The sequence below is a fragment of the Scylla paramamosain genome, chromosome 4 (assembly GCF_035594125.1).
Source record: "Scylla paramamosain isolate STU-SP2022 chromosome 4, ASM3559412v1, whole genome shotgun sequence".
Classification (NCBI taxonomy): domain Eukaryota; kingdom Metazoa; phylum Arthropoda; class Malacostraca; order Decapoda; family Portunidae; genus Scylla; species Scylla paramamosain.
Genome location: NC_087154.1, coordinates 35,179,058 through 35,204,526, shown reverse-complemented (window position 1 = coordinate 35,204,526; position 25,469 = coordinate 35,179,058). Strand labels below are relative to the sequence as shown.

Genomic DNA, 25,469 nt, shown 5'->3' with positions numbered 1-25,469 from the left:
GCCACCAGGTAGGTTTTTGAGGCGTCATTGAGCGCGGGAAAATACAGATATAATTGCCACGGAGTCTCGAAACAACGTCTGCTTCACCAGGTGTTCTGAGGAAGCTTTCTATCCGGCCTTCCATTCCCCCAGACCACACCAGACTGGCCCACGTGCACTTTTTATTGTGTTGCTCTCTCTCTCTCTCTCTCTCTCTCTCTCTCTCTCTCTCTCTCTCTCTCTCTCTCTCTCTCTCTCTCTCTCTCTCTCTCATTCCACTTTTTTTTTGTCCCTCATGCAAAACTGAATTAATAAGCAGAGCGGGATGTTTTCTTTTGTCGGTTTTCCTTTTTCTCTTTTTTCTTTACTGTTTCTCTCTCTCTCTCTCTCTCTCTCTCTCTCTCTCTCTCTCTCTCTCTCTCTCTCTCTGTGTGTGTGTGTGGGAGAGAGAGACAGAGAGAGAGAGAGAGAGAGAGAGAGAGAGAGAGAGAGAGAGAGAGAGAGAGAGAGAGAGAGAGAGAGAGAGAGAGAGAGAGAGAGAGAGAGAGAGATCGCAATGGGTCAAAGAGAAGAAGGAAGCCATTAAGAGATAAGAATGAAGAGGCATTGGGATATGGAAATGAATGAGGAGGAGGAGAATGAAGGAGGATGAAAGAGGCGAAGGAGGAGGAGGAGGAGGAGGAGGAGGAGGAGGAGGAGGAGGAGGAGGAGGAGGAGGAGGAGGAGGAGGAGGACACAAGTTACGTTTTACTGATTAGAGGTTCCCTTGCTCCCTTTCTCTTCTTGCATTCATCACTGCTCCTCCCCCCTTTCTCCCTCTCTCTCTCTCTCTCTCTCTCTCTCTCTCTCTCTCTCTCTCTCTCTCTCTCTCTCTCTCTCTCTCACACACACACACACATCTACTTCTCAAAACAACATCCTAACGTTTCCTCTTCTCTCGCTACTTTTCACTTCCCCTCCTCACCCTCTCCACCCCTTTATCCCTTACACAAACCCATGATCAGTGGCCTCTTTCCCTCCCTCCCTCCCTCTCCCTCTCTCCCCCTCTCTCTCTCTCTCTCTCTCTCTCTCTCTCACCCTCCCTCTCTCTTTCTCTCCCTCCTTTCCACCCCTAACACGTTCCCTCATCCAACCAGCATCTGCCTTGTATAACATGGTCGAGAGCGATTTTGTCGTGTGTGTGTGTGTGTGTGTGTGTGTGTTGCGGACGCGCTTTCCTGCCCCTTCCGTGTTCGTCTGAATTAAAACGGAGCCTTCACTGCCACCAAGTCTTAGTTCCCGACGTCTGTCCCACTGCCACTGTTTCAGATCGGCCTGATGTGTCTCGTCAGCAGAGAGCGGCTTGCAGATGGAGTTGCGAAACGCGGCCACGTCCCTTGAACGCTTAGTGAGCTATTTATCATGAGTGAGCTGTGGCGGAATATTACAGGGCTAGCTGCAATTCTGACCTCGTTACAGTAGTACATAGATAAACGGACTCTCTCTCTCTCTCTCTCTCTCTCTCTCTCTCTCTCTCTCTCTCTCTCTCTCTCTCTCTCTCTCTCTCTCTCTCTCTCTCTCTCTCTCTCTCTCTCTCTCTCTCTCTCTCTCTGTCCCTTCAGAGGGTTACATATTAGTGATGGCGTGCGATGAGCAACAGTCTCCACTTGTGTAATGATGGTGGGATGATACTTAGTGAGCGCTGCCTCATCCAGTCTCGACCTCAATCCATTGAGCCAACGCTAAGCTGCTGTGGGTAATCCTGCAGGTCACGTGTATACTGTTCCATCCGCTATTACTGTATTACGAAGCATCCCTCCTCTCAGCCCAATGGACGGCCTTTAACTCCCTTCCCCCAACCAGACACGCAAACACACTCACTATGAATACGCACAAAGCCGACAGATGGCCACGTAAACATACTAGCAAATGCACAAATTGCTGAGACGTATACATATTTACAAAGGAAAACAAAAAGATATAAAAAAATATAAAGACAATCCCTTCAGGATAAAGGAAAGAGATGAAGATATATGAATATATACATCAAAAGACGGATAGATTATCTGGAAAAAGAGCAACGAGATGGACAAAAACAGTAAAGATTATATAATAATAATGATGATGATAACAACAACAACAACAACAACAACAACAATATTAGTAATAACAAAGTAATAGTACTACCAGACTAAACTACAATATCTATGGATGTAATTGGATACAAACATACATACAAAGAGCAATACTTGTACACTCCCACCATTACAGTGAAGAGGCCTCACACATTTCTGATCGTTAACACCTGAATGTAGAGGAAGGTAATGGTCTTTGACAGGGACAGCCATCCACCGGCTATAAATCATTATCATCACTCCTCCCTTTCCTGGTTTGGGGAAAATCATGAGCTCATATCACCACGCATTATTGTTTCCCTGGGTGTTATCCCTATGTTGTGTGTGTGTGTGTGTGTGTGTGTGTGTGTGTGTGTGTGTGTGTGTGTGTGTGTGTGTGAATACAGTAAATACTCATACATGTATTATTTTCATGCATTATTTCCACACTTAAGTTCGCGCACTCGGCATAGGCTGCGCATCGCGTGTGTCACGGGAGGAGCCCCACACTGGCCCATTGTGTGCGCCTGTGCGGCGACACCTGCCGCCACAAAGGTGGGCCAGAATGGGAGGCGAAGGACGGATATTGACACACACTACTGATGTCGATTTCCGTGAACCAGTGATATAGTAACGGCAGCAATACTGGTCTGAATGACAATGTTATAATGATTACAGTATTGATGATGATGAAGATGATGATGATGGTGGTAGTAGTAGTAGTAGTAGTAGTAGTAGTAGTAGTAGTAGTAGTAGTAGTAGTAGTAGTAGTAGTAGTAGTAGTAGTAGTAGTAGTAGTAGTAGCAGTAGTAGTAATAGCAGCAGCAGGATCAGTAGCAGCAGCAGCAGCAGTAGTAGTAGTAGTAGTAGTACGTAGCAGTAGTAGTAATAGTACTACGTATTGCAGAATTTATACTTTATCTTAATTCTAATAGGTTATCTTAACTTTTACAACGACTACTACTGAGAGAGAGAGAGAGAAAGAGAGAGAGAGAGAGAGAGAGAGAGAGAGAGAGAGAGAGAGAGAGAGAGAGAGAGAGAGAGAGAGAGAGAGAGCAGCTATGTTGTATCTCAGAGGCGGAAGTAAGTCATCGCATAATCCCATAATTTTCTTTTAGAAGAGCGTACTCACTCTTGTGTTGGGGCACAGAGCAATGGGGGGGGCAGAGACGGAGAGGGGAGGAGAAAAGAGGAACAGGGAAGGTTTTTCTCACAAGGCCTTTGGAGGGAGAGGAGGAGGAGGAGGAGGAGGAGAGGATAGGAGGAGAGTTGGGCTGGCGGGGTGATTCGAAATTGAGGGTGGAGGAGGAAGAGGAGGAGGGAGAGAAGGGAGAGGGAGGGAAAAGAGGAGAGGATCTGACCCAACACAAAATCCATTATGAATAAAGGTTCCCGGACCCCTGTGAACCCGTGATGGAGACTGTCTTTGTGCTGTCCCTCCCTGCAGCTGCCCTACGACCACCCCCCTGCTCTCCTCTCCCTCCCTCTCTTCCCTCATACCCCTCCCTCCAATCTGCGCTGCCCGCCTAACACCATTTGGTAAATTTCCTCTGTTGTACTGTTTGTGTCTGTCCTTTCTCTCCCCGTCACTGCCTTGTTGTTATTTCCTCCTTCCCTTCTTTCCTTTCCCTTGGAGGTTTTGCTTTCTTCTCAGCTTGCTTCTTTTCCCTTCATCTCACTCCATGCATCATTTTCCTCTCTTCTTCTACATCATCCTCTTCACCGTTGTTTCTTCTTTCCTTGGTTATTCTTTTCCTTGCTTCCTTCTAGTCTTCTGTCTCTACCTTCCTCCCCTTCTAGGTCCCTCTTCCTTGCATAATTTTCCTCTCCTCCTCTACTTCTTCCTTTTCGTTGTTATTTCTTTTCTTACTTCTTCCTCTCCCTCTCTTCCTCCTCAGTTTCCCTCTCTACTTCATCCCTTCATCACACTTCCTTTTCTATGCATTACTTCCCCCTTTACTCCTACATCTTCCTTCGCTCCCTCCTCCTTCCTACCGCCACGTTAAGCTTATTTTTTTGTCCATTTCACCTTCTTCCTCCGTTGCCCTATCTATCTCTGTTAGTTATTTTTCCTTAACTTCCCCTCTCGACCTCCTCACCTTCCTTCCCTCCTTCTCGTTTCCTCCTCCTACTTCTCTTCCTCTTCCTCATCCATCTGCCACTTTCCGCACCCTTCCCGCCTCCTTCAGTGGTGATAACCCTGCCTGTCTCCCCCTCCTCTCCTTTTCCTTCCCTTGTCCTCCTTCCCTTCCCTGCATCTTGGTGCGCCTCGTCCAGCAGCCGCACGGGGATACCACGAAGAAAATTTGGAGTAATTACTGCTTCTTATCCCTCACCGATCCATTACTGGGGATTTTTTGTTGGAGAGAGAGAGAGAGAGAGAGAGAGAGAGAGAGAGAGAGAGAGAGAGAGAGAGAGAGAGAGAGCGCAGTTGGTGGTCGTGACTAAATATTAATATGCAGCAAATACAATTGATTATGAAGCGGATGTCGTTTGTTAAAGTCTCACGCCACTCCAAGCCACGCCAAACCAAGCCACGCACCCCACACCAAGCCCCACGCCACGCTACGCCGCGCCACGCCACGCCACGCCACGCCACACACCCTACCATACCCTACCCAGCGGCGTCTGGCTACTCTCCATCCCTTCCACCCCCCATTCCCCTCCCCCCTCCCTCTCATCGCGATCTGCTACCCGGACAAACAAAGTTAAGTTCTCCCTTGTGACGGCAGATTACCAAAGGCTTACTGCCAACTCTGTTACTTGCATTAATACCACGTTCGAATTATATCACAACCGGACCAGTGGCTATGGCTGAATATGCTGACTGGGGTGTAATTAGGGATTAGGTTAATGATACTCTTGCCTCGAACGCATTCATAAGACTGTTAAATTTATAGGAGGTTAATGTGGAAAGATCAGCTGGGAATGTGTGTTAAGTGCAGGGTGTTTTATAGACGCGAGCGCAGTAATGGGTAAAAAGAGGGTAGCGTTCCACATCACATCGGCCAACAGCTGGAGAGGCGGGGCCGTGACGCGAAGGGGCGAGGGGAGAGGGAGAGGAGAGAGTGAGAGGCCGCCCTTCCCACTTACAGGAGCAATGAAGTTCGCGAAAGGGGCGTATTGGGTGGGAATGGTCGCACCCGTGTTCATCTTTAGTCACGTACTATAACGGATACACGTTTAAATGTGTGTGTGTGTGTGTGTGTGTGTGTGTGTGTGTGTGTGTGTGTGTGTGTGTGTGTGTGTGTGTGTGTGTGTGTGTGTGTATGTATAAGGGCACGCGTTCACAACTGCAATACATCTTCATTATGAACTTCCATCGCAAGAAGGGCATTGCGTTTTTACTTGACTTGACTCTGACTCACTGGAATGAATGGCCCCGATGAAAGTAACACGCAGCGAGGCAGGAAGGTGGTGCTTGTGTTAATAAGGCGACGAGGCGGTGGCGAGGTGAAGGTGGTGCTTTGAGGTGAGTGTGGATGGGGCCTTCAGACATGCAATTAAGACGTGCCACTCAAGCCTGTCAGGGCCTGAGAAATCTATGTCCGTAGTGACCCTGTAGTGGTGTGTGTGTATGTGTGTGTGTGTGTGTGTGTAGTAGCCATCATCACTTTCCTTCTTCACTATCATCAGAACAAATCAATATCCCTCTCCCTCTCGATGCTTCACGCACAAATTAAAGCCCTAGCAGGAAAAAAAAAATCATTTGCATCATGTGGCGGATCGGGCAGCCAATTATGAGTGGACCATTATGCTGCTGGAACAACAAAGATCATTGCGACACCTGCCTCTGCCGTAGAAATATGTCGCTATGGAAACATGAATAATTCGGCAATGAATAATAACGGTCATTCAATTATATAATGCTATATATACTGGATTAGTAACGATTTTTTGTACTTTTTTTTCACTTCAGCAGAAATTATGTATACAGAAGTGCTGCGTGAGGCTTGTGTCCTTATGCAGCTGATGTGTTCCCGGACCGCGGCACCTCGCCATCGCCGCAGCTGCCTTCAATATTAATTAATTTTCATTGATAATTAGGACCTACGCAGCGACCTCCCTAATTACTAAGCCGCTGCCAGAGTCTGCATATCTCCCTTGGTGGCACGTCACCACCGCCACTGCATCATTTTAACACACTCCCTTTCCTCCCACTGCAGATGCCGCTCATCCCAGTGTTCCTGTGGGTGATGTTGGGTGTAAGTTGGGCGTGCCCGCACAAGTGTCGCTGTTCCCTGGACGAACGAGGGCGGCGTGGCGTGCGATGTGAGGAGGGCGGCATGGGCGACCCACTGCCCGTGATGAGCCTCCGCTCAGACACCGAGGTGCTGGTGATCTCCGCACCGCCCAGCCGCCCCAACAGGTTCACGCTGGGCCCCATTTTCAAGAGGCTTCGGCAGCTGGAAGAGGTGCACATCACACACTCCAAGATCCCTGCTCTAGGAGCCCACTCCTTCTGGGGCCTTCAGCGTCTCCACGTCCTTAACTTTACCCATAACCACATCTCCGCCCTCATGGATACCAACTTCAAGGGCGCAGACTCACTCCATCACCTAGATCTGAGTTATAACCGCATCCAGTCAGTGCCGTCGGCAGTGTTCCGCCACGTGCGACACCTGCGGTCCCTGACGCTCGCCCACAACTTGGTGCCGGAACTCGTCTCTAGGATCTTTTTTGGCCTCACGCGCTTGGAACGTCTTGACCTCAGCCATAACCCGCTCGGTGACCTTCAGCCTGAAAGGTTCACCGACGTCCCGGAGGTGCGGCAGCTGTACTGCGCAGGATGTAAGCTCACCTCCATCAGCACTACACTCCTGCAGACGCTGCCGCTGCTGCATGAACTTGACCTGCGGGACAACCGCCTCACACAAGTGCCTCTTGGGGTTGCCTCCACTGTTCTACTTCATCTTGTCACGCTGCGCCTAGATGGGAACCATATCTCGTTTGTGGAGCGAGGTGCCATCTCGGGATCGCCGCTCACTACCCTCAGCCTTGCCCACAACCGCATCAACCGCATGGAACCAGACGCCTTCACCAACGCCTCATTAAAGCACCTCGACTTGTCTTACAACCGGCTATCCCAGCTGGAGCCAAGTGCCCTCCACGCCATCTTGCACAAGGTTCACGATATCCAGTTGTCTGGAAACTCTCTCCAGGTGGAACAGCTGCTCACTGTGTTGCCCAAGGCCCGCCAGCTGCGTCGCCTGGGACTCGGAGACATGGGCTTAACCAACTTGCCGCCAGAACTTCTACGACACTCACGTCACCTCCATCACCTCAATTTGTCCGCCAATTACCTCACCTCCTTCTCCACGGAAATCATGCAGAACGCCAAACACCTTCGTTCCCTCGACCTCTCACTAAACAACTTTAGAGGCATGGACAGCGCCTTCTTTGATACCGTGACGAGAGCGACCGAGCTGCGCACCCTCCGTCTGGAAGGCAACCCGTGGCAGTGTGACCAGTGCCACGCAGGTCCTCTACTGCGCTGGCTTCAGGACGCACCCGACCAAGAATCTGGATGCGCCGAACCTCGGGTGTGGACTTGTCTTAAATGCATTGGTCCCCAAGGAGTGGCGGGAGCGCAGCTGGCCCTGTTGCCACTTGGTGATCTGCCCGTCTGCCCTTTCACCACGCCCGCCGCGGTTGCCATAATGCCAACCTGGGTGGAGCCTTCCCTCAGCGTGATGACAGAACAGCCAGCCTTCCCGCGAAGCGACTTGACAAGGCAGGCAGACGCTGAGATGGACTGGGGACTCAATACCATAGAGAAAGAAGAGATGTACTTAGTAGTTGTGGGCGGTGTGGTCCTGGTACTGCTGCTGCTAGTGCTGGTGGTGATCGGCATAGTGGTGTACAACAAACACTCCGCCTCCTACTACACCAACGAGACGGACCCAGAAAACAAAGAGAAACTCATGAAGGGCAAAAACAGCAACAACAACACAAAGAAGCCGGCCAAGACCCAGCTGGACGCCACAATTGCTACCATTGACGAAGTGACCGACATTGCTGGCTCTCAAGAAGTGCTAGAAGACGACCTCACTTCTGCCCCGAACCATGCCACTCCTCCGCCCCCACCCAACAACCTCAACTCTCCCGGCAGCCAGATACAGCCTCCAGACCTCAATAAGACCCACAACCACAATCCGACAGTGAACCACAGTATAGAAATGAACCACATTGCAGGCTACAACCAAAGCATGCCTCCCGTCCCGCCCCCGCAAGAGGATTCTTCCACTACTCCGACGCTCTAATAGAGTGAGGGAGGGTGGTGGGGGGGAAATGTGTGTTGAGAAAAAGGACTCAGAAACTTCCCAGGGAGATGGTGCGGAGGGAGAAGAGAGGCAGTGCATTAGTGCAACCAAAATATCAAATTCTTCCTGACGCGGCGAGGCTGTGAGCATTGCCAGGACGGAGCCGTGACGCGTAGTGTTGCTCTCTGGTCGGTGGTCCATGCGAGTCTGCATCACGAGGGGGAGGGCGGCACTATCAACGTTCACTTTCCCATCCACTAGACACTCATCCTTCTTTTTACATATACATCAAGCTAAACTGACCACCAGTCTAAAAATGTCAAAACAGCACACCGGCACAAAGTCCCCTTCTAAATATAAACCCTCAAAAAGCTTTCCGTACTAAAAACAAAAAAATGTCACCGGATGCAACGCGCCACCACAACATGTATATCTGTATTCCCCTCCTCCCCATTCACCTTCACCCATGGGGGCTTACGGTTGCCAACAAACACCCAGCAGGACCCCATTCTGCCTCAAACGTAAATGGCCTTTCCCTAACCCTGTCCCGGCCCCTTCAATCTACGCAGGGGCTTTCCTTTGTACTATCTCAAGAGAATTCCTTGCCCAACACCACCATCAGGCTATTTTCCTTCATGTTCGACCCCGGGTGGCCGCACGGCAAAAAGTCACTTCGCAATCAAAGGTTTCCCAACACGTAACACTCTAGATAAAAACAACTTCCCTGTCGCATCAACATTTATTGAAGTTACGCCATAAGTTTTCGAGTCTCCCTCCCCCTCAGCCCCACCCCAGGGACCACGCCCCACTCACTCGCTGTACCTCGGACAAGACCACTGACCAGAGGTTGTCTTCCACAAGTATAAGCTTTAGGCTCTGGGTGTGATTTATAAAGACGTTCATAAGTGACCTGAATCGTCTTGTTTTCAGTTCCTTGATACAGAAAATGTATAAACCAAGGGATGTTGTGTAAAATAAAAGGAAAAATAATGCCTTTCATAGTAAATAATATATGAGTGTCTGTTGCCGTTCCTACAGTGTTGACTATTGTGAAAAAATGTTTTTTTGTACAGTGCAGCAGAGACGGAGTGACTATTTTTTCACATTGTCGTAGTAGAGGTAGTGGTGCGAGAAAGGGGGCTGGACGCGGCTAACTGGTGTGTGCCTCACTCCCGAGGAAAGGCAGCGGGAGCAGTGGAGGAGGAGTGAAGCAAGCACCGGCAGCAGCAAGACGCCACACGTGTTTTGTAAAGGGACACCCAACCCGTCTTTTGTAAGTGTGAACGTGAGGAAAATGCCCACGTGTGTAGAGATGTTGGTGATGATAGTAATGATGATAGACCAGATGATGAAGGGAATGATCAACAGTGTATTATTATTATTACATCATTGTTGTGCTAGTCACCCAAATTGTTTTTATATATTATAAATATATAGATACTATATATGAAATTATAAATGTGAGGCTACTAAGTGGACCCAAGGAGGCCAGAGGAAGGAGAACGGGAGGACCTGGCAGAAGAAGAGGAGGAAGAGGACGACAGAGAGGAGGAGGAGGAGGAGGAGGAGGAGGAGGAGGAGGAGGAGGAGGAGGAGGAGGAGGAGGATATGAGAGTCAGAAGAGAACGACAAAGAAAACAGAGGAGCTCTTCCGAGAACAGGAAGAAAACAATGGGAAGGATAAAGCAAGAGGAGGAGGAGGAGGAGGGCGAAAACACCCCTCGTGGATATGGGGAAGAAATAGTCAATAGCTGTAAAATAATAGAACTCGCCAGCAATTCTCCAGAGTGGGTGGAGCTCCGGGGCCTCTCCTTGTGCACCTCCCGGCCACTAATTATTACGCGTTCCTCGGAGGTTTGTGTATTGGGAATCAAAAGGAAGATAATAACTTGTACTGAATTATATACACACACACACACAAATATATATATATATATATATATATATATATATATATATATATATATATATATATATATATATATATATATATATATATATATATATATATATATATATATATATATATATATATATATATATATATATATATATTCCTAATGCACTCACATAAACATGACGAAATCTATATATACTAGAAAACTAAAGCCTGATTTCATTTGAGTTGTTATACACATGTACATACAAACAAACAAACATACATACATACACCATCGTGACATAAAAAAAAAATATAATTAGCAGTGTCCCAAAATACGAGTACAGTGAAGTATTCCTTATAATGCATTCCTCCTCCTCCTCCTCCTCCTCCTCCTCCTCCTTCCTCTTCTCCCTCCTCTTTCTTTCTCTTTTCTCCTCCTACTACTCCTCTTCTTCCTCCCATTCCTCCTCTTCCTTTTCTTCTTCCTCCCCCTCCTCCTCTTCTTCTTCCTCTTGCACAACTACCTGCAATCTTCATGCCCTCCTACATAACAAGCACATTTTCGCATCCTCCTCCTCCTCCTCCTCCTGCAGGTCTCCCTCGTGCCCCACCCCCCCTCCGGCACTCCTGGGATCCACACACAGATGAATAAAAAACAGTAATTGTCCGTGTAATTAATCCTATTCTCTCTTCATTCCCTTTTCGGTGTATATAATGGACTGTGCATAGCTGATCTTAATGCTTATTTTAAATGTACAAATTTTATACTACTCATGAATAACAATAAAGAGTCACTCATGGATAGTGTAGACTTGTCCTTGGCCCCACTCATTAGTCAGAGAGAGAGAGAGAGAGAGAGAGAGAGAGAGAGAGAGAGAGAGAGAGAGAGAGAGAGAGAGAGAGAGAGAGAGAGAGAGAGCACCTTGCACAGACAGGTTAATTATGGGAATTATCGCAGGTGTTTGCCTCACCTATATGGCCGCTGCTACTACAGGAGGACGGCTAATCCCTACTACTTACTGCATCCACCTTACTAATTAACAGGTAAATCATTAACAACTTACCAACACACACGGGAATATTCAGCCTCATTTCAGAATAAACCTCTACGCCATTCCACAATTGCTTCAGTACGAACATAACATCCAATGTCCAAGGGAACAAGTGCTAAAATAAGGCAGTGAATGTGGAAAAAAGTGCTCGTACACACCAGAAGCCTTAACAATAGTCAAGGGATGAGGTTTGTGTGACTGACTAAGGCTTCCTCTACGGTAAGTAAAGTCTTCGTGCCAAAAGCTCCTACTGTTGACGATGTGGGGAGGGAAGGGAGGCCAAATACGGGGGATTAACACCAAGGCATCAAGTTACACGCATCTCAGATTCTCTCTCCCACACGCTACGAAGAGACACAAAGACAATGGTAAATAGTTTGCCTTTATGCTCTCTTGCCACAGCCACATCGTCACCACCGAGGAAGTTTGATATGTCAGTGGCGTTTCTAGCGTTTATACACTTTCGAGATTGCACACCACGCAGGTAGACAGAGACAAAGACAAGATTAGCCTTTTTTTTCATATTGCACTTATATCTTCACCAACAAGGGAGTGAGAAGTCAATGTTGTTCTTCAGTCACACCGCACACAAAGACAAAAGTATGTAAGAAGCATGGATCCTTTTTTACCACGCTTGCACAACATAAGGAGTGTGAAGTCACTAACGTCTTTTTGCACCTATATTGTCCTGAAATAGCACCTCAACACTATGGCATATTCACAATGAGGACACGCACGCACGCACACACGCACGCACGCACGCACCCACACACACACACACACAAAAAAAAAAAATTCCAAGGTTCCCCGCCTCAACCCATCTATAATCCAGATGGAAAAATAAATCTTGGTTTCTCAGTGCGTTGTCTTCCAACCCACACTGAAAGCTCAACACGACACACACACACACACACACACACACACACACACACACACACAAAAGAACAATTCCCTCACACCAAGGCAGCAGCAGTCCAGCTCTCCCTTGACACGACTATGCTCTCAAAGGAGAGGGGAGAAAGTGTTAAGTGTCTAGTGTGTTTCTCACACTCAACACCTCAACGCACGGCACACGGAGAGGGCAATACTTCACGTGACGCCAAAGCAACACCCTGGCCCTTCCTTCATCTAGCGACAGATGTGAGGGGACAAATTAAGTGACTGATGTCAAAACCAACACGCTGAAAGATGGATGGTACTCTGATGCAGGTCTCCCCGCTTCACAAGTCTTGTCAACAGCACGCAGCAGGAGTGCAACGTGCATAGGTCAAAACTATTAAATAAACAGCAATGAGTGTGTGTGGATATAGGTGTGAGGTGAACTAGTGTAGTATTATGTGAGATGAACCAGTGTAGTATTATGTATGCAAATACCTGCCTTTAAGGAGATTCCAAACAGATATGCACACATGCACACGCATACACCTACAAGTGCATTAAGTAAATTTCATTAGTGCATGAGCTGCACGGTACCGGGAGAAGATGTGCAGGTGAAGGCAAGACAGAGGGCAAGATAAACATAGCAGTAGTGGATAAGCAAAGTAGTTGGTTTAGTGGAGACGATCTACTGGGAGGGCTGGCTCGAGGTTTGGGAGCAGCTCAGTACGGCAACAGCACAGTGGTGAAGATAAACTGCATTCGTGCTATGTTAACCAGTATATCATTGATAATTACGTAGCAGGGAGTGAAAATTAATATTAATTTAATATTGTTAATATCAGTCTCACTACATATGCAATATTACATTAAACATTATACGTACATTATGCGGAAAGTACTCTCATCCATTACCGCACGCACACACGTTAACAATGTTATATTATGTAGTGATGCATCATCATACACGAAACCAAACTGCAGCAAAACTGCAACCGAACATATGGAAAATGATCCGAAGAAAAATTATCAACCGACTCGTCGTTCCTTTCACGCTAAATACACATTCAGACATTTATTGGGGAACTTTTTTTTTACGCGCAAGTATCAAAACATTTCTACAATATCATTGCAACGTTCATATTACAAAGACAAAGTGAAGCGAGCAATCCGCTGCAACAAAGAACCAGCCGCTTTTTTTTTTTTTTTTAACTGCGAGAGAAGAGTAGACATGGGAGGGGAGGCGTACGTAGGAGTCTGTGTGTATGTATATACACACAGAGTCCACCGACCTACTTGCCTAACACACGTACGTGTGTGTGTGTGTGTGTGTGTGTGTGTGTGTGTCAATCTCTGAGATCTTCATCAACTTTAACAAATTGAACTATGGCCATGGATCCATATGTAGTAATATATATATATATATATATATATATATATATATATATATATATATATATATATATATATATATATATATATATATATATATATATATATATATATATATATATATATAAATTTCCTGCGCTCATGTTATAGATTGGTACATTATCATAGCTTGTGACTACTGTTGCACCTCTTAATTTTCCCGGTATTATAAAGCTAACTTTTTAGTGTTTCTTCAAAGACTTTTTTTTAAACTATATCTAATTTACTAATGCCCTATGCACTATTTTCATTTGTTTTATAAAGCCTTTGACAAATGCGTTCTCCAAACAACGGCAGCATACTTACAATATTAATTCTCGGATCATATCACTGTCTGTGTATCGGAATCCTGACGTAACAAAGCCAGCTGTACATAGCTGTAATTTTTTAGCTTCAGACTTTGTAGTTTATATAATTTTCCGACAAAACTTTGCAATTCAACGTTATTCGATGACATATTTTCCTTTACTTCTGACGCCTTTAAAAGATTTCTCTAAATGTAGTCCATTGCCAACTTAATCCTACGTTATTTTCACCGTTCAACACGGCACGTCTTAACTGAACTGTCTTCAAAGTGTGGCTCCAATAAAATAATTTCTCTCTCTCTCTCTCTCTCTCTCTCTCTCTCTCTCTCTCTCTCTCTCTCTCTCTCTCTCTCTCTCTCTCTCTCTCTCTCTCTCTCTCTCTCTCTCTCTCTCTCTCTCTCTCTCTCTCTCTATATATATATATATATATATATATATATATCACACACACATACAATTTAAAAAAACCGAAACAGACAATGGCAGAGATTAACATCAAAACACGTGACCGTTAAAGAAAGAAAACAAATAAAGAATGAAACATCCAAGGGTACAATAAACAAATAATGCACGCCATTTTTTCTCCGCTGTCTGCAACACACTGCGAGGAAAGATCATCTAAACGTAAGCCCGACACGACTGAGCGGCGACTGACGTGTTGCACCACCAGGAAACACACACACACACACACACACAGGCGCCACCGGTGTTCCCTCTGGATAATGAGGTGAGCCGATACTCATTCCCTCGTCAACATCAAAGTAGTGTCAGACTTAATACAGTCCTATATTCCACAACAAAAATATTATTACTGATAAATCACGATTCATTTCCCTTTGCTTTGTTGCACAAAATGCATCCACGTTACATGAAATCTGCTATTACGGACTATATGGAAGAGAATGTTCCGGGGTGACGAGTTAAGCAAGGCGTTCGTACCATTACGGCTGGGTCCACGGCACTCGCGAAGTTACGACCCAATACGGCTGCTGCGATTGCGTTGTGAATACCGGAAAATGGCCTCACAGCACCCTTAAGCCGCGACCCTGCCCGTGCCGACCTGTGTGCGTCACGCCACACTACTGCACCTGTGACTCGGGAAACATCACTGTTCATTTATAAACGTAATGTTGTACTGGATTGTTTAGCACACTCGTGAGGCATCCCGGTAGGACCTCGTATATCGCCAGGGTTATGCATTACTCGCTTATAAAATATAGGTATGTTAGCGAGGTACGTAATGGGGCTCCGTCAAAACCTCGTATTCAGTATTTTTAAAGGCCGCATAAATGATTAATTGGGTTCTCAGTTTCTCCTCTTAATAATGTAGAAATCTTGTTGATTTACCACTAGAACAGCAAAAGTACCCTAAAAAAAAATCCGTGTAGTTTCAACAAAAGCCCTTCAAAGTAGTGGAGGTGTAATGTAGAAGTGTTTCAGAATATGGTCCTAATACACACATGAAACAATTTAGTATAGATATCCCATTAGATTAAGGCTGCTTATATCTCGTTCAGCCAGCGTTTCTATCATTTCATGAACCTCACTATCCTGTTTTACTTTTAAAAATTTTACACATGGAAATACTAAATATTACCTACCATTCTTATTCTGAACTGGATATGTAACCTAGAATACAATGTTCAAACCATCAAATTGTCACCTCATCCAGTGTTTGTCATTTATTGAGCTTAGCTAGGCTGTCTCTAATTCCTAAAATATAAATACGTGAAAAATAGATATCGTCACATATCGCATAACTTGGAATGTTCAGGTCGGAATCTCACAAACTACGTGTATTTCCTCGTGCTCGCAATTTCATTTTATTACGCATTTCTGCATCTGTTTTTGTTGAGGTATAAGAGTGTTCATTACGAGTTGGTTTGTACATTGCATATGCCAGAGTATTCGCCTGTCTTCTAAACCTGCTCTGTGTTCATTTCCTTTGTTGCTTTCCTACAACTCTCGCCTAAGCACTTCATTTTGCCTTTAATATTTTCCTCCGGAAGCAACAGCAGGTATATATTTCTTCGGACCACTTAAGCACAGACTACAAAACTGGGCATTCTCGTATTGCGTATTTAAGAATTTCCTACTAATTTTCCGCTCAAGTTTATTCCTAACAAAATGCTTTTCTGAAATTTGCCTTCACTCTGCATAATGTTTCATATCCTCACTTCACTCATGCTGTTATGAGGAGAAAAAAGAAAAAAAAAAAGAAAAAAAGAAAAAAATACACTACATGGTAATTTTTATGTTAACGTGTGTGTGTGTGTGTGTGTGTGTGTGTGTGTGTGTGCGTCACAATGTGCGTGTGAGAGAATATGTGGCGCATGCACTCGCTTCAGAACAACATCGCATCGAAGCCGTGAAAATCGAGCTCTGTATTATAATCCCCGAGTGGGTGTTTCCAGCCTGGCTCACACTGGCAGCATGATAATGAGCAACTCCTTCCTCCCACCACCAGCTGTCCGGGACTGTGCCTCGCCTCACCCCCCCCCCTTCCTCGCACACACTGCACTACCTGCCGCACAAGTTGACAGGCAGGTACACACAGACATAGTTACTCACACACACTCACACACACACTCACACGAGAGAGAGAGAGAGAGAGAGAGAGAGAGAGAGAGAGAGAGAGAGAGAGAGAGAGAGAGAGAGAGAGAGAGAGAGAGAGAGAGAGAGAGAGAGAGAGAGAATGATTTGTGGGTTAATTATGAAACTTGCGTTATATTCTTGAGAGAGAGAGAGAGAGAGAGAGAGAGAGAGAGAGAGAGAGAGAGAGAGAGAGAGAGAGAGAGAGAGAGAGAGAGAGAGAGAGAGAGAGAGAGAGAGAGAGAGAAAAGAAAGGGAATATCAGACGAAGACTTGGGGAATGAGGCGGGGAAAGGAACAAGGTGGAAATGGTGATGGTGGGTGATGGAGGGGGAAGGAAACACACCAATCCCCAACTCATCCCAACCTTCAATACTTTTTCATGGCTTAAGATTTAAAAACTTCGTGAATAGAGTTGATTCAATATGCAGATTGATTCTTCAAGTTTGAAAGTGAAGGTGTGTGTGTGTGTGTGTGTGTGTGTGTGTGTGTGTGTGTTGAGGGGGGGGGGGTACTTTGGTTGGTTGGTAGGAGGTGCGGGTGAGAAACAGAGAGAGAGAGAGAGAGAGAGAGAGAGAGAGAGAGAGAGAGAGAGAGAGAGAGAGAGAGAGAGAGAGAGAGAGAGAGAGAGAGAGAGAGAGAGAGAGAGAGAGAGAGAGAGAGAGAGAGAGAGAGAGAGACGGACACATAATTAAGAAATAAGGAAGAAAAGGGAACCGAGGAAATTTAAAAGTAAAGATTAGTGGGAGAATGAGAACAAAAGACTGATGCAAGCAGGAGGCGGCAGCGGAGGAGGACGAGGAGAACGAAGCTGAAGACGAGAACAAGGACAACATCGACGAGGAGAGGGACGATCACGAAGAGGAGAAGGACTGGGAGTAGGAAGACGAAGGGTATGGATAGCAGGAGGAAGAGAAGAAGGAGGAGGAGGAGGAGGAAAAGCTGGACGAGGACCTTCACTCCCTCCAATGACACACTGCTGATGAGGCGGAATAGTGCAATACAGAATGGTAGGAGGAAGCAGGGCGTGGCAGAGACTGGGACTGTAATGGGCAGGGCGGGAAGGAGGAGAAGAGGTCACTAGAGACGCAAAAGGGTGGAGGCAAGCAACAGAGACGGCGAGGAAGAAGAAGAAGAGGAAGAGGAGGAAGAGGAGAAGCCTGAGCCTAACATAATTTTATTCACAGGAAAGCAATAATATGCAGATGTACGACAAGGTGGGGAAGATGTCGAGGAGAGGACACGCGGCAGGAAAATGATGAGGAAGAGGAACAGGAAGAGAGGAAGACAGAGAGACGGAGAGAAAGAGGAGAGGAATAGGAGAGGGAAAAACACAAGCACGAGTGGGAAAGCTAAAACGTAATAGAAACTGCTGTCAGAGGTATTATGTGTAAGGACGAGGAAGGAGAGGAGAAATTAAATAAAATGAAAGATGGAAAAAAGATGTTAATATGAGGATGATGACGATGGTAATGACGATGATGATGATGATGATGATGATGATGATGATGATGATGATGATGATGATGATGATGATGATGTTGATATTAACGAAGCAAATAGGGAGGAGGAGGTGGAAGAGGAGGAGGAGGTAAAATGAAGAAAAAAGAACCAAGAAATTAAGAAAACAAAGAAGAAAACAAAAATGTGGAGGGAGAGGAAAGGGAGGAGAAGGAAATAACGAAAAGGAACAAAGAAAAGAAAACAATAAAAAGGAAAAAAATGGAAAGAGTAGAAGGAGTTGGGGGAAGAGGAAGAGAAAGAGAAGGAGACGGAGAAACAGAAGGAAAAGGAGGAGGAAGAGGAGGAGGAGGAGGAGGAGGAGGTCGAGGAGGACGAGAAAAAAAGAAAAAGAACAAGTAAAAGAAATCAAATAAAAGAAAACGTAGAGAAAAAATAGAACGAAAAGGTGGAGGAGGAGGAGGAGGGCTGGAAAGAGCCTAGATTAAGGTGAACACCGGAGCTAGGGAAAAGGGGCGATATCACGGTACGCCTTCACCCTTATTCACTTATATAGATTCCCAATGTTTATGTGCAGAGAGGAGGGCGACTGTCTGTGTGTGTGTGTGGGGGGGGGGGGGGAGAGAGAGAGAGAGAGAGAGAGAGAGAGAGAGAGAGAGAGAGAGAGAGAGAGAGAGAGAGAGAGAGAGAGAGAGAGAGAGAGAGAGAGAGAGAGAGAGAGAATGTATTCAAGAACTAAAAGCGAGTTGAGAAATATATAAACGCCACACACGCGCGCGCGCGCGCGCGCACACACACACACACACACACACACACACACACACACACACACACACACACACACACACACACACACACACACGGAAATCAACAAATGGTGTACCCCGGGGCAAAGTAACTAAGGATTCTGAGTGGGCCTCACCCTAAATGTTCGGGAACACGGTTGTGGAAACGAATGCAAATGTGAGGCGAATGTAGAATACCTGACGATGTGATGGAAGCGTTGACCGTCTGTCCGTGTGTGTGTGTGTGTGTGTGTGTGTGTGTGTGTGTGTGTGTGTGTGTGTGTGTGTGTGTGTGTGTGTGTGTGTGCTGGCGGGGTCGTTAACTGTTTTGACTTAGCGTTAAAATGTTTAAGGAAAACTTCAAAATCTCGAGTGATGCAAAATTATATCTTTTAGTGAAAACTTAAATTGGATGCGTAAAAATTGAGAGAAATACGTAACCAGGAAGTGTATTGAAGAACTGGAGTGGCGGGAGCGTTGTCAACATACGTGATTTTACATAAGGCTACACAAAGGAACATAAAAGAACAACATACCAGCATACCTCTTTCCCTTGCGGCGATGCTTGGGAAGTGTCAGGTAGAGGACTTTTGCTATTTACGTTATTGCCATATATATATATATATATATATATATATATATATATATATATATATATATATATATATATATATATATATATATATATATATATATATATATATATATATATATTTTTTTTTTTTTTTTTTTTTCTTTTTTTTTTTCTTTTTTTTCTAACAGCTTAAGTTATATACATCAAATACTAAGTTGCAAAGTAGACAAGATCTTTAAAATACTATAGTTTTCCTTAACGTAGAAATCGCTAACTTTTTTCTCCACTTATTTTCAATCCTATACCTTCTCATTAATTTTGTAACTTTTATCTATTTTGAAATATCGAAAATAACACGTAGTTATGGAAACTTCTAATGATGTTATTATGTTCACTTCCTACACTCTCCTTATTACACAGGATCTAGTAACACCATTAAAAGACACCCTGTTTTCCTTGCACGCATACACTACTAACTCTACATCCTCCTAGCTCGCTGCAAGACCCACTAAGGTACCACTTCCTTCTATCCTTCTCACCTCCCCCTCCCTGTCACCCAGCACCCAATACCAGTCCCAACCTTGGTCTCCTCTCGTAACTGTTCCCAAAGCTCCTGAGCACCACCTAACAGCCCTCGTACCACCAGTACCACCACCACCATTATTTCTTCCTGCTTCACTAACGCCACTATTGTACGATGGGTCACAGGACAAAGGTAATGAAGTAGAAATGAAAAAGAGAAAAGGCAAGTTTGAGAAAGTTAAAAGGGAATGTTTTTTTCTCTCTCTAATTATCACCGTGATCATTGTATCTACTTCCACTACCACCACCACCAGTTGTACTATTATTGCTATTTCTAACACATGTTCAGTTGAAGAGAGAAAACATTGGGAACAAAAGGAATGAAAACATTGGGAACAAAAGGAATGAAAACATTGGGAACAAAAGGAATGGAGTAGAGAAAAAAATTACTTATTATCAGTAAAGTATGCGAAAAAAAATATTACAGAAATAAAAAAATAATCATATGCAAAATCTAAAAGAATTTTTCTCCTAACCAACACTATTACCACTCAAGCTACCACTTCCACTCCCATCACTTAGAAGTAAATGAGTTAAGAGACGAAAGTAAAGAAGTGAAGAGGATAAAACCAAGTATGTTAATTAATACCTAAAATATATGAGAAGGTTTCCGTGGTTCTCCCACAAATCAGGAATAGTAAGGGACATTTCGTGGACTCCTCAGCCCTGACGAGCCATGTACTACTGGCCAAGGTACAATACTGGTCCCAAAGGGTGCAGGTGATGCCTGAGGCAGAAAGAGGATTAGTAGGAGAGATGCAGAGAGAGATGGATATGAAATGTAAAGTCGTTGGAGTATATGTAATGCTAAGCGGCGCGTTCCCACTGATCTCCACACTGTCTCCTTGGCGTCTGAACTTTGAATAATTAAAAATATATAAGATGATCCAGGACTCAGACTCAAAGACGTGCTATAGTTTACTCTGCCAGGTTCCTCCAGATAGCCATTTACGAATCAGCCCGCAATAGAGGAGGAACAGCTGACTGGCTCGCCCAAGACTGGAAGCAAGGCCCGGGGTCCAGTAAGCAGGTATGATAACCATAAAGCGCTGAAGAAGGAGAGGGAAGGAGAGAGGTTTAAACTAGAGGAAGAGGAAGGAGACTGGTACAGTACTTAGGGGATCACCAAGGTTAAGAATTAGAGGAGGAGGAGGAGGAGGAGGAGTATTTGAGCAGTGACCCTACCCAGTACCAAGAGAGGAGGGACGGGGTAGAGGAATTACAGGGACACTTGATGGCCCCGCGAGCGCATCCCAACTCAGGATCGCACATTTTATCGGAGGACGCGGCTGGCCCATCCTGCATAATGGATGGCATCTTGTCCCACCGGAATGATGGTACGAGCACAGAAAATTGGTGTCGGCTCAGCAGAACGGCGGTGCGACCGTGAGAATGCATCAGTAGTGCTTGCGTTTCCCACGTGCACGTTGACGCTGGTTAGGGAAACACCGCGATCTACAGCAATTACATGAACAATATCCAACAAGTAACAATGAAACGGAAAAAAAAAAATGTTGGTAATTGTTGTTGTTGTTGTTGTTGTTGTTGTTGTTGTTGCTGTTGCTGTTGCTGTTGCTGCTGCTGCTGCTGTTGCTGCTGTTCTTGTTGCTGCTGTTGTTGTTCTTTTCTTGTTATTCTTGTTATTCTTTTTCTTGTTTTTCTTATTACTAGCATCGATAGTAGTAACATCATTCTCGTCCATTATTGGATGAGAATGATTGGGTAGGTGATATGTATTACGAGATGTAAAGCAGCAAATAATTAGTAAACATTATGACTTACATCCTGAGGAAAGCCGTGGAAGGAAGTCCAGGAAAAGGATGGCACCACGTCAATGAATGATAATAGACACGCAATAACATGAATTAAGCTTCCGGCTGAACGTGTGGCTTTAGTCTAAGGCTCTAAGTCACACGGGTGGATCCAAGGGAGGGTTTGACGCCGTCGGACTGCACGCCTTAGTTTAAATAGTGCAACCATAGAAAGGAAGATGATGGAAGATGTTTCTGAAATTAATCAGCAACTAATTTTGAGGGTGTTCCGGTATATATGTCGATGATGTGTTGCGGTGCTGTGTGGTGTTGGGGGTGAGCAGGTGGCGTGAACTGAACACAGAGGGCCCTAGGGAACAACACTGTTTGTAGTGCAGCTGATGCCTGTTTTAGTGCACGAGGAGCCTGACTACTGCCTCCCCACCCCCCGCGTACCACTGACCACCACCAATGAGCAATCCAGCTGAGGTACACACAAGGAACCCCGCTAACAACTTTCGCCAATATGGCTGAGAGTAGTAAATTACAACCCCGTATTGTTAGAAAAAAAGTGTCTATAACTGTATAAATGAGGCATAATCGATTAAAAAACAGGCAGTTGTGTTGATAGTAAAGCCACAACAATGAAATGCCTCACAGAGAAAATTATGCCATTTTGTCAGGATGCAATCCGTACAGCAGAAACAGCGAGGAGAGTCGAGCCTTGGATGCCAACAACGAGGCCCACGCCAGTACTCTGTGCCGGCAAAGAAGGTCCGGCTTACTGAGAGGAAGGTGAGGCATTTAGCTCCTAAAATGAACAGGAATGAAAGGGGTGATTCTAAAAAAAATCTTGTAGGCTTATAGAGAATAAAAACTTGATGGAAAGGATGCCAACTCGGGGACGTGGACACAAAAAAACTGGCGACGAGACTCTGACGTCTGAGCAATCTTTTTTATTTATTTATTTATTTTATTTATTTATTTATTTTTTTTTTTTATTTATTTATTTATTTTTTTTTATTTTATTTTTGTATGTGTGTGTGTGTGTCCGTTCTCCTCGGTTGCCATACTTCTCCATTTTGATCACATTTACTGCAACTTCACTTTTAGCAACACGACACCCCACGTCCGCCAACTCTTCCATGCCAACACAAGGCAGATAACACAGGAAAAGCTTTTCCTCCTCACGATACGAGTACCCGGCCCTCACATTAACCTGCTGCCCCCTGCCACCTGCCGCCAACGTTACACCTGATAAACGGAAGGAAGGTGCCTGAGAGAGGAAAGGAAGAAGAATAAAGACGGCGATGCTTGCTTTCTGGAAACAAAGGCAAGCGAAACTGCATCCTAGAAGTTAAGGTCAGCATCATAAGAATCCTGAGTCAAATTTCCAACTTTGGTAAATATATACGAAAGACAAAAGGAACAAGGGAAGGGAGCAAATAAGGTAAATTTATTCTTAGTGTATACGTGATTTATTGCACAGACAGATGGAAGAGTACGGGGCGAGGGTGGGAGAAAATAGGCAGCTAAGCAAGAGTGCAAGTGAGGCAAGGCAGGTGGTAAGGCGAGGCGGGTGAGTTAAGGGCCCAGGCGGGGGCGAGCTGTGATAAAGGCAAGAGCTGGCGAGGCTGCTTAAGGCTGCCAGGTGAAGGGAGAAGGAGAGCGATATGGTGGGCCAGGGATACGCCCTATCATCACCACCGCCGTCGCCATATGTGTGTGTATTTTATATATATATCATCACCACCGCCGTCGCCATATATATATATATATATATATATATATATATATATATATATATATATATATATATATATATATATATATATATATATATATATATATATATATATATATATATATATATATATATATATATATTTATTTATTTATTTATCTGTTTAAATATGTTCGTGTTGATCGCCAATAAATTTCCAACATTTTCCCTTACTAATTTTGCACACACACACACACACACACACACACACACACACACACAATAGTTCAATAGTCCCTTCTAGATTAGACTTACCTTTAGGATTAATGTTAAGTATTTCCCCACCCCCTATGTACATTTTCAGTTTGTTAACTGCCTAAATAATAAACTGTTTATTATTATTATTATTATTATTATTATTATTATTATTACACACACTACTAACATCACAGTACACTACATGTTTCCCCAGCCGGTGGACTCCACAATCCTGGCTGGCCAAGGTACAATACTGGCGCCAAAGAGTGCAGGTGAAGAACAAGCAGGAGACAGCGCGATGATTTTCTCCTTTCCTTTGTCCTTCAATCGTCGGTGCCTTACTTAAGCCTACCGACAGGCTCCCTTTACCTCCACCTTCGTATTAACTCAACTATTCGCCGATATCTGTGTAGGGTGGGTGGCTGGCTGGCCACACTGCACGTGAAACTTGCTCAATAATACAGTGATCATGAATTTCTTAATGCATCATCAGGTAGTCAGAAGGTAAAAGTATCAGATAAAATAGTTTTAGAAATATAGCAGATTCAATTATCGAATTAAATAAATTTGAATAATGTATACGTTGTTAAATTTTCAAATTCTGTAACTATCCTTTGCAGTTTCTCTGTATAACCAGTAACTAGTGGTCTATCGTCTCCATCCCACTTCCTCTGACCTCTATGAACCTTTCACAGGCCTTGTTCCCTCATCCCAGCTTTCACTTTCCCCAATGCGCCAGCTATGAAGACGATGAACCAGAGAAGCCTACCACATCCCTTGCTGAGTGCACTCCCCTTCTTTACCAGCCCTCACATAACCTAACACTTTCTCCGCAACAACTTTTCATAGTTCTAAGTAACTTCCGACCTGAATAACCTGCCACATCGCCTTCCTATTTATCTTATCATATAATAAGATTTTATATTAATGTGAGTAAAAATGGTAATTACTGCATATGAAGGACCACACGCAAAATTTGTAAAATTATGGGTCCTTCGTTACTGAAAGTTTGGCGACCACAGCTGTACGCGTCATTAGTAGTGCCGGGGAAGAAAGTGTCTCTACATATTACTGACAGATTATCACCATCACAACCCAGCAGTATTTCATTCACCACAGCAGCAAGCATCACGAAACAAGACGGTGACTAAGGTAATAAACACTTAATATGCGAGTAAGCAGGCAGGACAGAAGAAAAATTAATATGAAGTCAGTAAAGAAGTGGTATTTAGAGGCAGTAAGGACAAACTATAACCTCTTCCATTTGGTCTCGCTTCTCACCATTTTTGCCTTCTACATAATTTTTTTTTCATCTCCCCCACAAGCTTTTTAATTTCCTCCATTTTGTTTCTTCCCCTAATTCTCTCTTCTCCCTTACTTTGTCTCTTCCCAGTTTTCTCTTCTCTCACCTCCCCGACATTCTTCCTTCTCTCCCCTCACTTTGTTTTTCTTATTTATATCTTCTTCGGTGTCACCTCTCTCCCTTCTTTGTCTCCTTCCTCCTCCAACCACCTGCCTTCTTTGCCCTTACTTTCCGTCTTCTTCCCTCCCCACCACCTGCAGGTACGTACATCTTCCTTCACTATCTCATTCTTCTCAACCTGACGTTCTGTCCTTTCTGCCTCATCCATATCTCCACCTGCCCCCGGCCTACACACAATCCTCACACTCCTTCCTCCGCAACACGCAACCACTTCCAGCCACAAGCACGGCATGACCCATCTTTGTCACCAACACCACCTCCACCACCACCACCACCGCTGCTAATCACCACAGCCACACCATGAAGCGTTGCTGAAAAAAAAAAAAAAAAAAAAAAATATATATATATATATATATATATATATATATATATATATATA

General features: G+C 44.7%; 1 protein-coding gene and 1 long non-coding RNA gene across 3 annotated transcripts in view; one reads left to right on the top strand and one right to left on the bottom strand.

Moving 5' to 3' along the window:
* The window catches only part of LOC135100039 (insulin-like growth factor-binding protein complex acid labile subunit), an 82,781-nt gene extending 71,760 nt beyond the window's left edge, over positions 1-11,021 (top strand). Inside the window, exon 2 of the mRNA XM_064002895.1 lies at positions 6,239-11,021. Coding sequence (XP_063858965.1) covers positions 6,239-8,335 — 2,097 coding nt within the window. The 3' untranslated portion in view covers positions 8,336-11,021. The remainder of the gene's footprint in view (positions 1-6,238) is intronic.
* LOC135100040 (uncharacterized) overlaps positions 1-25,469 on the bottom strand; it is a 51,291-nt gene that overhangs the window by 12,236 nt on the left and 13,586 nt on the right. The window contains exon 3 of one of the 2 annotated variants that reach the window (XR_010268492.1): positions 23,789-25,401. The exons of the other annotated variant lie outside the window; for it this stretch is intronic. This is a non-coding gene — a long non-coding RNA (uncharacterized LOC135100040). Of the gene's footprint in view, positions 1-23,788; positions 25,402-25,469 lie in introns of those variants that run through there. 2 annotated transcript variants of the gene reach the window in all.